The sequence below is a fragment of the Stegostoma tigrinum genome, chromosome 17, assembly GCF_030684315.1.
Source record: "Stegostoma tigrinum isolate sSteTig4 chromosome 17, sSteTig4.hap1, whole genome shotgun sequence".
NCBI classification, from domain to species: Eukaryota; Metazoa; Chordata; class Chondrichthyes; order Orectolobiformes; family Stegostomatidae; genus Stegostoma; species Stegostoma tigrinum.
In genome coordinates this window covers 5,265,440-5,278,273 of record NC_081370.1, presented here as the reverse complement: position 1 = coordinate 5,278,273, position 12,834 = coordinate 5,265,440, and the positions used below count along the sequence as shown (strand labels likewise).

At 41.4% G+C, this 12,834-nt stretch overlaps 1 protein-coding gene across 2 annotated transcripts in view; it reads left to right on the top strand.

Annotated features, from left to right (window-relative positions):
- Positions 1-12,834, top strand: part of pnpla2 (patatin-like phospholipase domain containing 2) — a 52,868-nt gene that overhangs the window by 14,988 nt on the left and 25,046 nt on the right. For both annotated transcript variants that reach the window (XM_048545478.2, XM_048545477.2), the window contains 2 exons: positions 3,770-4,002; positions 4,547-4,612. In XM_048545478.2, coding sequence (XP_048401435.1) covers positions 3,770-4,002; positions 4,547-4,612 — 299 coding nt within the window. The remainder of the gene's footprint in view (positions 1-3,769; positions 4,003-4,546; positions 4,613-12,834) is intronic.

Genomic DNA, 12,834 nt, shown 5'->3' with positions numbered 1-12,834 from the left:
AAGATGGATAGAAACTATGCACAAAGTCCATTCCATTCCCTTTCTTCCCATTTATTGAGACCCCAGCCGCATCCTCCGAAGGATTGAACATAATCTTTAACGACTGTTTTAATACTTGCAGAAGCTTTCACTTTTTTTTATATTTCTTGCCAATTTTCTCTCATTCACTAATCCTTTACTGGTTTCTGCACTTTGTCCCAATCTTCTGACCTACCACTAAGTCTTGTAGTATTGTATGCCTTTTCTTTCAATCTTGTATTATTGTTCTTAGAGATATCTTCATTGGTGTGTCTTTGTTAAGAATTTATGAATTATCTCATTAAGTGTCTTCCAGTATTTCTCTACCTTCTTCCCTTTTAACCTATTTATACAGAAGATTTTAGCCAACTCTGTCTTGTATATTAGACTTAATTAAAGGCATTTATTAGTTATGGGCCCACTATTGTCACCATCAAACTGAATTCTACAATTATTTTTGTCTAAAGGATCCTTTACTCTGAAGCTTTCATTTTAATTCAATCTCATTACGCATAACCAGTTATAGTCTTAAATTGACACTTTCTGTTGGACTGTAACCCTGTGTTGAATGACTTCTGACTTTGAACTCATCCACCGGGCTACCTTTGGTAATTAGATTTTTCCAGTCAATGCCAAGGTTGAAGTCAGGCATGATATTGTCACACCGTTCTTGCAAGTCCACTCTATTTCGTGATATATATCCTGCTTGACTGCTGGGGCCATGTAAATGCTCACAACAGTAACTTCTTTCATTTTCCAATTGCTTATCTCGACCCAAACTGATTCTGCATCTTGAATTTTGTGAACTAAGATTCTTTGTCACTATTGCACTGATCTAATCCTTTTATTAAGTGAGCCAGCCCACCTCCTTTTCATATTCCACCCACCCCTCTGAAATGTCAAACACTCTTAAATTTTGAACCCAACTTTGTTCACTTTGCAACACAGTCTGTAATGGCTATCATGTCATATTCACTTATTTTCAGTTTGCTATCATTTCATCCATCTTGTTCCAAATGCTGAATGCTTTCTCATAATGAAGAGACTTTAATTTTTTTTTACTATTGATTTGCAGCAAAGCTGAAAAATGGGGGTCCCCAATGCTGGTCCACTTGTTTAGTTGAAATTGTTCTGTAGCATTCACTTGTAGAATGTACTCAGTTGATCTTACAGTCTTTACTGAATGCTAAGAACCAGCTCCTGGGTATGTTTCAAACCACTTCCCTGAAATTACTAACAGAAAGCCTGGAGATTTAAGCTAGGGTTGTGAATTTATATTGTTTTTTATAATTTAATGTAGTAACTGTGTCTAGACTCAGACTGAGCTAGTACTATGTTGGGATGTGTAGAATTATGTGTGCAATAAATCAATCATGAGCATCACCCAGGCCTATTTTGAATAGTCCAAACAAGGGTTGGAAACAGAAGCAAAGTGCAGAAAACTATGAAAATGTAGTTGAATGTACCTTATTGAATTCAGGCAAGCAAATTTGTTGAATCAGCAGAAAAAGAACACCAGAGAACTAAATTTTATTTATTACAAAATGGCCTCTTACCTGTGTTCTTTAAGTATTGTTGATGGGACTGAATCAAGGGCAAGTGTTTTGTTTGGTTTCTACTGCTGTTTGCAATTATAAATGTGCGCTATTACACAGATCCTTGTTGCATACCACATTAACATGCTAACAAGCCGCAGCATTTATAGGTAAAATGCAAGCTTGCACCTTAAGGTCACACATATAAACTCATACTGAGTTGGGTATTTGTGATCCTTGGTTGACCCTGTTAGCAGTGCAGAGGGAAATGTAAGCATTGAGTTGAATCAGTTCATTAGTACACATTGCATTTACCAAGTAGCAAAGCCTCGAGATAAAGTAATCCACTTGAGTGACTCATGGCACATTTGAAGGAGAACACAGAGGAAAACAAAAATTGGATAGAGATGCGAAGATGCATCATTTTGAGCTTTCTTTATCTTTTATATCATCTGTCCTTATTGAACAATTATTTATGTTCCAGAAATAGATCAATCAAGGGAGCTCATAAGAGTGAGCAGCCTAGATTTTTTAATATTAAGAAGGGGAATTTAGAGGCAGAAAGGAGTTTCAAACTAAAACATCGTCTGCTAAAGGCAAAGTTGAGAAATTTCTTCCGTCAGAAGGCTGTCAATATTGAAATTCTGTACCCAGAGTACAGTGGAGACTGGATCATTGATTCTATTCAAGGCTAAGCTAGACAAATGTTTCACCCACAGAGAATTGATGGTTATGGGTGCAGACACAATGGGCCAAATGACCTAGTCATGCTCCTATTTCTGATATCCGCTCAGAGAAAAGCATGGAAGAAATTCTTCAGGTCCTAAAAATCAACAAATCCTAAATACCTGAATACCTGCACCTAGCTGTAAAGTTCTTGATGAAAGGCAGACACATAGGTGCTACTGCTGTGATAGAGTTGTTCTTTCTCTCTGTTTTCTCTGCAATGCCTATTTGCACACACTGTGACATGCTGCATGCTCAAATGGACCAAACAGCATTCAACAGAGTGATACATAACACTATGGTTTTAAAAGAGGTGCCTGAAGAGATATGGATGTGCTGGTTATGATTTTCCAGAATTGCTTACAGCAGTGCCAGCAGTTTGAAGTTATTAAGTGGTAATATTTTCCTTCAAGAAAGCAAGGATGGAAAGAAATGAGAGGCACAGGCCACATCAACCGTCAGAAAATGCTGGAATCTATAATTAAGGATGCACCTAGAAATACATCGTGTAATCCAGTGAAGGTACTATTGTTTTACACAGGGCAATGGGGTGGAGCCAGGAAATGTCCTCACTCTGCAGTCTCATCCTGCTTGTTAAAACTAAGCCCAGCGTATCCCATTGATCTTAGATAAACATTGAAGTGTTCAAGGCCAATGGAAATTCTCATGGTGGGCCTAAAGGCATTTTCAGAGAAACTGTTGTGAAGAATTAATTAGCTTCTTATTTGGAGAGGAAAAAAAATGCTTTCAATGAAACATTTTGCCATCTGGCATTTCTAAACCAGACCCACCTGAGAAAGGTAAATGAGTTTCCATTATTTGTTTCTTTTGCGGCTGATGTTGAAACAGGCATAAATTTAATATTGCTGCTGCTGTGAAAACTAATGTTGGGTCAGATATTTAAACAAAGCTTTCATCTTCTATTTCATTCTCTTGTTACACAATTGCAGTCATGCAGCTGCCAGTGTAAAGTTTGAACGTGGAATTTAAGTTGAATTGTACTTATTGTTTCTACCTGTAACTTTGCTTAATGTTGAGAAACTTTTTATGGACTTGCACTACGTGTATGTGTACATGAGTGAGAGAATAATCTTAAGAAGTCCCCAGTTTGCTGGTACAGCTGTAAAAGGATAGATTGTCCCATGAAAATGGCCTGGCTTTCAAGACAAAGATTCACTATTTTTGTCAAATGAGCTATTTTGACCTTGAATAGCTTCATGGTTGTGTCCAATTCTTTTTCTTTGCTAATGCCTGTCCAGCAAGCATCACAAAATCCAGATTTGTAGTAGTGTCTGCTGAATTAATTTTCCCTTTGATGTGCTGATTGCACATGACCACTATCCTGTTACGCTTAGCTAGCAACTGGTTTTGGGAAACTATCTTTAGAAATAGGCTGCAGGTTAAGAGCTCTTGATTAATGTGGCACATGGCAAAGCTTATGTGAAAGATACAGTACGTTCATGCTGTCCAAACCTTTTTTGAATCGGCAGGAGAATGTGGCGCAAATATCATTGATGTTTCCAAAGAAGCACGCAAGAGGTTTCTGGGTCCACTCCACCCTTCCTTTAACTTGATAAAGATCATCCGAAGCCGGCTTCACAAAGGACTTCCAGACAATGCACACGAGTTGGCAACAGGTCGACTGGGCATTTCGTTGACCCGTGTCTCCGATGGCGAGAATGTTCTGGTGACGGTTTTCAACAATAATGAGGAGCTCGTCCAGGTGAGTCAAAATGCATCGCTGTTTCTGTTCCAAATGGGTGGGAGCAGTATAATAATCCCTAGGGCCTCCGCTATTTTTGTACTTCAAACTCTATGTCATGCCTACACCAGGTTATAGTCCAACAGATTTATCTGAATCACAAGCTTTCAGGGTGCTGCCCCTTCGTCAGGTGAAGTGTGACTTCATCACAAAGAAGCAGCACTCCGAAAGTTTGTGATTTCAAATAAACCTGTTGCACTATAATCTGGTGTTGTGCGATTTCTAACCTTGCCCACTCTGGTTCAACACTGGCACCTCTCACATCTATTTCATGCAATTAAGGGAACAAAGACCTTCTCACGTCTGTGCGGCAGAAGCTGAAATCTGGTTTCTTTCCAAAGAAAAACATTTTCTGTCCTCTGCTTTCCACCAGTCAATGTACTGTCCCATTCTACCAAATCCCCTGGACTTCCCGCAGATGATAGCACCGTGTTATTTTTGTACAGCCATAAAAATTGCATCACTGGCAGTTCACATAAAAAAAAACTCCTGATCTGTTTTGCAGGCCTGCATATGCAGCACATTTATTCCTGTGTACTGTGGACTAATACCCCCAACACTGCAAGGAGTGGTAAGTTGAACTCTGACTGTAAAGCATGAAGCTATTGATCTGGAATTTGACTGAGATGATAAATAACATTGCATCTTAATTTGCTTAGCTAATCGAAAGGAATCTGGGCTTAGCTACCTCCCTTTTCCAAACAGGCTGTACCTTGAAATACTACATACATACTATCATAACTTTCTTACTTTTCCTGCCAATCCTGCTTTCATCTCCGTACCCTGAAGTTCCCTCTCCCTGCAATTCTGTACTGAATTACTGTAAATTTTATGACCTGTCTTCAGATGCTGTCTTCCCCAGTTTTCAAAACTTTATCAAGAAGAGATCCCACACTTAGCCCTGTAATCAGCTATGCTATCCTATGCTTCCCTGATTTTGGAAACTTCCTCAAAATTGCAAAACAGACTGTGTGCCTGTTAAAGCCACCCATACAAGGCACCATAATACAGTGAATATCAAAAGAATTGGCAAAGAACTGGCGAACCAAAGTGGCTGAGTGGTTAGCACAATTGCTTCACAGCACCAGGAACCTGGGTTTGATTTCACCCTTGGGCAATTGTGCAAACTCCACATCATAAACACTCTCCCCTGTGTCTGCATGGGTTTTTTCCGGGTGCTCCAGTTTCCTCCCACAGTCCAAAGATGACCTGGTTAGGTGGGTTGGCCATGGGAAATGCAGGGTCCCAAGGATAGGGTAGGGGGATGGATCCAGGAGGGATGGTCTCTGGAGGGTTGGTATGGACTCAGTGGGCTGATTGGCCTCCTTCCACACTGTAGGGTTTCTACGATTCTATGAAAGGCGGCTCATTCACATGAATAAAACAAAGAACTGCAGATGCTGGAGATTTAAAACTAAAATAAAAATTTCTACCAAAAGTCAGCAGGTCTAATGAGGAGTCATGAGACTCAAAACATTAACGTTTTCTTCCCATAAATACCACCAGACCTGCTGAATGTTGCCAACAATTTCTGGCTTTGTTCCTCATTCACATGTTTATTACAAATATAACATCTTTGTGGTGCTACCGATTATAATTGTGATTTTGTGCATGAGTTCATAAATGCAGGCTTTCATGAATGATTGGACATTTGAAACTAATGAAGTGCAACTTTTAAGCTCCTGATTTGAACTACAGTGACATATTGTTTCATGTCACGTTACAAAGCAAATGCCTCACTACAATGTTATACAACAGTGCATAGGTTCAGAGAAAGTTATTTCTCAGTAAGTCCTGATTATTATCTGCTGATCTGATTCTAACTAGATGAAATGTGACACTGTTTGTCTACACTTGCTCTTCCCAGTCACTGCATTCATAAACTCCATAGACAAATTCAAAATCCGATGTTAAAGTTGAATGACATGGCGAAAATGCAATTGTTTTTGAAAGTTTTAAATAAACTTTGAACATTGAAGGAGTTTAGGTTTAGCATGAGTCACTGTGTAAACCATTCTGGCATCATTCTTTCTATTGAACATCAGTGAATCCACTCGTGTACAAAACAGCCTTGTGCATTCCATGGTTTGTTTGTTTGTCTCTCTCTTTTATTGAGGGGAGTTTGGCTTATGCCAAATAACAGTCTTGATAGAGTGCAAAGTGCTCTATGATCTAATGTCCATTTCTTCTGCTTGTTCTCCATGTCTCGGCAATGCCTCAAGACTAATCACTCTGGTGGATAATGGACCTGCCCAACTTTCAGTGTAGATGGGGAGATTAGCAATTTTATTTTGAATTGCAAAATTACTTTCACTAGAGCAAGGCTCCATAAACACAAGTAACTTTCCAGTAGTTCGCCAAAGTGTCATTCTTAACGAGGATGGACCACAACAAAAACTGACGAAAACATTGCGAAGTGTTTCACAGAGATGGAAGAAAGGCAGAATTGAGCTTGAACCAGGAGTGGCCAAAACAATTGAAAGCATCTTGAAATAGAGAACAGCAAAAAAAATTAGGAGGGCACCAATACCTTAGCTTTGACTTTATAGACAGGAGATCTTGCTCGATGAGCCTTTGAGAATTTCATTGAGTTAGTTACAGGACAATGTTTTAGCAGAGATTCCAATATGAAAATGAACAGAAATTGAGAGAGATTCGGCAGCTCAGAGGTTATGAAAGATGCGATCATATCTGATCTTTGTGTAACAGCAGTCAGGGTTTGTATTTTCAGCTTCCTGAAATTCATGCAGCTAGCAGCAAAGTGAGCTTTAGTTTATTCATCCCTGTACCTATGACTTTAAATTTTCCTTTTAGCTCCAACTTTTCCCATACCCCTTCTAAATGGCTAATCCAGGCATCTGCTTTCTGCTTTGAATTGCCAATCAGAAAATATGAAAGATGTCATGAAATCTTCTGAGATAATAAAGTGTGAAGCTGGATGAACACAGCGGGCCAAGCAGCATCTCAGGAGCACAAAAGCGGACGTTTCGGGCCTAGACCCGTCATCAGAGAGGGGGATGGGGTGAGGGTTCTGGAATAAATAGGGAGAGAGGGGGAGGCGGACTGAAGATGGAGAGAAAAGAAGATATGTGGAGAGGAGAGTGTAGGTGGGGAGGTGGGGAGAGGATAGGTCAGTCCAGGGAAGACGGACAGGTCAAGGGGGTGGGATGAGGTTAGTAGGTAGGAAATGGAGGTGCGGCTCGGGGTGGGAGGAAGGGGTGGGTGAGAGGAAGAACAGGTTTTGGGATGCAGTGGGGGGAGGGGAAGAGCTGGGCTGGTTGTGTGGTGCAGTGGGGGGAGGGGACGAACTGGACTGGTTTAGGGATGCAGTGGGGGAAGGGGAGATTTTGAAGCTGGTGAAGTCCACATTGATACCATTGGGCTGCAGGGCTCCCAAGTGGAATATGAGTTGCTGTTCCTGCAACCTTCGGGTGGCATAATTGTGGCAGTGCAGGAGGCCCATGATGGACATGTCATCTAAAGAATGGGAGGGGGAGTGGAAAAGGTTCGCGACTGGGAGGTGCAGTTGTTTATTGCGAACCGAGTGGAGGTGTTCTGCAAAGTGGTCCCCAAGCCTCCGCTTGGTTTCCCCAATGTAGAGGAAGCCACACCGGGTACAGTGGATACAATATCCCACATTGGCAGATGTGCAGGTGAACCTCTGCTTAATATGGAAAGTCATCTTGGGGCCTGGGATAGGGGTGAGGGAGGAGGTGTGGGGGCAAGTGTAGCATTTCCTGCGGTTGCAGGGGAAGGTGCCGGGTGTGGTGGGGTTGGAGGGCAGTGTGGAGCGAACAAGGGAGTCACGGAGAGAGTGGTCTCTCCGGAAAGCAGACAAGGGTGGGGATGGAAAAATGTCTTGGGTGGTGGGGTCGGATTGTAGATGGCGGAAGTGTCGGAGGATGATGCGTTGTATCCGGAGGTTGGTGGGGTGGTGTGTGAGAATGAGGGGGATCCTCTTTGGGCGGTTGTGGCGGGGGCGGGGTGTGAGGGATGTGTTGCGGGAAATGCGGGAGACGCGGTCAAGGGTGTTCTCGACCACTGGGGGGAAATTTTCTGAGCATTGTTTTAGTTACCCACTTGTCCTGTATCAGCTTGAGACACCCCTAAGTGCTGTGATCAATATATAACCTTGTGAGAAAATGAGATATAAAGCTGGAACTGACTGAACTGCTCGTGCACCACTTGTTTCCTTTGTGAATCCTGCACATTTTTAAACAGGTGATAGCCCTGCTGGAACTGTATTTGCTGAACACTATTTAATTTCAATTACAAGCCAAAACCAATGGTTCATTGCTTTTTGAGCTGTGGATAAAGGCCTATATCCAATGACAAACCAAATAATTGCAATGAACTAAAGCATTAAACATGATGTGAACTTTCAGTTTGACTGCATTTTTGCTGTCAAAACCAATGCTAGTTCTAATAAAGTAGCTCTTAATCATGCTTGAAGACAAACGTCTTTTATTGTTGAAATAATTCACAAGTTGTTTGGACTGTAAATTAAATGGGGGGATAAAACTACTCCACATCAGCTGTAATTTTAATGTTAACCCTGTGACTCTGTTTAGTGAGTTCATTGCCTAATCCAATTATTCTGCTATAATGTGAAGAAAACATGAGGATTGTCCCTTATAACTGCTGAAAAACATAAATAAACCTTCTGTCAAGACATTAACTGATTAACTTTTGTTTTTTTTAAAAGAAGAAAGAACTATCTTTCTGCTGAGCCTTTTTGGGGCATTCCCCAAAGTATTTTACAATTGTACATGTTCAGTCACTGTTGAAATGTGGCAAACATGGGAGCCAATTGACATTGAGCAATATTCCATGAAGAGAATGACCTAATAATTGCACTTTAGTGCTGATGGTTGAGAGTACGCAGTAACCCAGAAATTCATCTGATCCATTGCGGCATTCCCTCAGAGTGTGTTAGCCTGGAAATGGATGCTTACATCTCTGGAGGGGACGTGAATCCACAACTCTGAGTAGAGTTGTTAGAAATTATACTGAGCCACAGCTGCCTGACTGTGATATCCCAGATTTAGAGTTGGGCTTAATCTGGAGTTTTTTTTGTGCAGTCTTGCCATTATGGTCATTCAATTAATCTTTACTCTCCTGGACTAGAGGGAAAAAAATTGGCTGGGATTTTGGCCTTTTGACGCTATCCAGCTGCTCCAATAAGAAGTGGGCATTTGAAAATGGGATTGATTTCTATAGTGATATTTGCTGTTCGCCCATAGCATTGTTGAAGCAGTGCAGCAGAAGTATCCAAGGAGCCTGTAGGAGAAAGAAAAGTTACGTGGCCAACAGGAAGAAGAAATATTTATGCTAAAATATACTTTGATTTATTTCTGAGAAGCCACAGACGGTTAAAGATTTTGTTTTGAATTCACCGGGTTTTGAGTCAGTTGTTTTGTTTATTGGAATAGAGTATTTAGCAGAAACAGGAACAATAAAATTTGATTCAGAAACCAAATTGTTACCTAAAATTGCTGTTTAATTAAACCTGTAACATAGATTTGCACTCCTAGACCAGCTGTGGTCATATACTGCAACTATAAAATGTTGATCTGTTTATGTTGGGGCATAGTAACTTCCATTTGCGTCGTCTTCACCCCCTGCCTCATGGTCAGTTGAGATGACCTTATTTAGTTTACAAAGTCAGAAGTCGCACAGCACCAGCGCTATAGTCCAAAAAGTTTATTTGAAATCACAAGCTTTTGAAGCATTGCTTCTTCGTCTGGTACTTCACCCAACAGAGGAGCAGCGCTTCAAAAGCTTGTGATTCCAAATAAACCTGTGGGGCTATAACCTGGTGTCGTGTGACTACTGACTTTATGCCCTGTCCAACGTTGGCACCTCCACGTCATGACTTATTTAGTGTAAGTTGCAGAAGAGCAGTGGCCATGAGCAGCTCTCTATCCTCCGCCAAGCTAGAAGCATATTCCTATTCCTGGACTATGTAGGACTGGTATTGCAGCACAAATATGGAGGCAAAGCGTTGGGGCACCATTCTCTTGTAATTTGAATTGCAAAAGTGTCAAAGCACTGTTGGCAGATTATTTGTCTCATCTCATTTGTGCTTTGTATTGTCATTGTGTTGATTGACTTCAAAATTTTCTATCTTTTTAAAAAAAACCCTCTTGAATATGCCCTGCTTTGCATAAGATGAGGTGTACTAGATTGAATAGCTATAAACACACACATTAGTACTTAATTTATAAAGTAGCCGCAATCCTATTGGCTGCTGTCTCATTATAGAGATGACTGGCGGTGTTTTAACCTGAGGGTAACCACATCTCCGACGAAGCGAGAGGTTGAAAAGAAGAGACCTTGAAAGTAACCTCGGGCAGTGTGGGAATTGAACCCATACTCTTGCCATCACTCTGTCTGTCTTTGCAAAGCAGCCATCCAACCATGTGAGCTAACTGACCCCACCTATTCTGTCATGTCTATGCAAGGTCAGATTTTTGCAGTCATTGGACAAGGATTTCAACTCCAAGTGAATTCTCTCCACTGTCTGTGAGATGAGCGAGTAAGTCAGACAAGTGGCTGTCACCTAAGTGGTGCTGTTCTGTGCTGAGAAGATATGAAGTGCAAGTCTATAACTGATGTCTCATTAGTGCATAAACAGAATATATTGGACATGCTCATTAAGTTAGTGCAGTCCCATTTGAGTTAATGGTATTACTGTAGGCGATAATTACTCATGTAAATAATGCAGACATGAGAATTTCTTATGGACTTTTCTAATGTATCTAAGACAACTGCTAGCAATTACAGCCTTTTAATCTTCTGAATGGGTCCTTGGTAATTGGGTTATAATGTTAAATTGATGCTAATAGCTAACGTGCACGGCATATAAAGGTAATGTATTATTATCTCATTGGTAATACCTTTCAAACCAAGCCTGAGTTTCCTCGTTTCATTCTGTTTGAACTTGTTTAAAACAATAGAGATAACTGCCAATGCTCTATATAAATCCAACACTTTGACACCGTTTTTTGTTGTCCATTATGGCTCTTCCTACCTCCCCGAACAATCTCCCTTTTTTTTGTCCTTTCGCCTGTCTCACTTTCTCGCTGGCCTTCTGCACTGTAATCCCCTCAAGCTATATTTCTTCTGGCCTGTGCCACAATTTCCTTGTCCTGCCTGTTTTTACTGGGGTACCTGTTCAGCTTGCCAGCTGAGCATTGAAGGGATTGTTGTGAATCAGCTCAAGGCAAAATATTGCAGACGCTGGAATCTGACTCAAAAACATAACGTGCCAGAGAAACTTTGCAGGTCCGGCAACGTCAGTGGAAAGAGAAAGCGAGGTAGCATTTTCAAATCCAGTCTTCTATGCAACCTCAGTTTGTGCTTACCCAAAAAAATAGTTCCACCATCTGATTGTGGAAAGGGGGAGATTTTCCATTCTCGGTGTATAGCTGTTGGTGGCAAAATGGGGAGAACCATCATGGTCGTTTATAATAACTTCACTGTGCTATTCTCCTTGTATAGAGGAGAACAGGAACACCTCTTTTATTTCAAAAATATACTTTATTCATTGTAGGAATTATAGGAAGACCTCCGACAAAGAAGACACATTGGCTGGGCTAGCATCGCAAATGGACCAAACTGGGTAAAGATGGTCCATTTCCTTTTATGGAGGATATTAGTGTAACTTTCTGATAGTACCAAAAATCCAACAGATTTGTAGTCGAGAGCAAATCTCTGAAATCAGTTTCTGCTACAAAATTCTGGATATTAGTCTGGACTCTTGTGATTACTACTCCAGGAGCGCAAACACCATGCACCTTCTTTTGTTTTAATCTTTGGCAGGGAAGGACAGTCAGCATTTTACAGAGCACTTTATTTTTCTGTTCACCAAATGTGAATTTGAGGTAGTCCATTATGATGTGGAAAGAGGACCGTGAATTGACTGATGGGCTGTTGGTAATCACCATTTTTATCAGATTAGCGGTAAAAGGAAATTTTGTTTGTTCAGCAGGTGTTGCTTGTGCATCCTAATCCCGTTTCCACTGACAGCATCAATAAGGCAACCGCATGGACAATGCCTCAAAGTTTTATGATGTGTTACTATTCAGAATTTTCCAATCCTCGGCACAGTGTTTCCATCAGGTCTCTTTTTTGAGTATGTGGGTTGGGGCATCTCAATTTACAATTTGGTCTCTGCAGAGCCTTTCTGTGAGTGAGGGTTTCCTAATATTTGGAGTGAAACCACCTATGCTGTACAGTGTGTGTACTCGGTGGGTTAATTTACCTTTGTGATTAAAAGCGCATATTGATCCTAATGATCGGGGAGGCAATGGCTTCTTTTTATTACGTTCCCTACAGTGTGGAAACAGGCCCTTCGGCCCAACAAGTCCACACCGCCCCTTGGAGCATCCCACCCAGACCCATTCCCCCTATAACCCACACACCCCTGAACACTATGGACAACTTAACACGGCCAATCCACTTAGCCTGCACATCTTTGGACTGTGGGAAGAAACCGGAGCACCCGGGGGAAACCCACGCAGACATGGGGAGAACATGAAAACTCCACACAGACAGTCGCCTGAGGCTGGAATCGAACCCAGGTCCCCAGTGCTGTGAGGCTGCAGTGCTAATCACAGAGCCACTGTGCCGCCCCGAGTGGTATTATCGCTGGACTGTTAATCCAGAGACCCGGATAATATTCTGGGGACCCAGGTTTGAATCCTGCCACGGCAGATGGTGGAATTTGAATTCAATAACATATCTGGAACTAAGACTCTAATGATGGCCATCTCATGTGACTCCCACAGC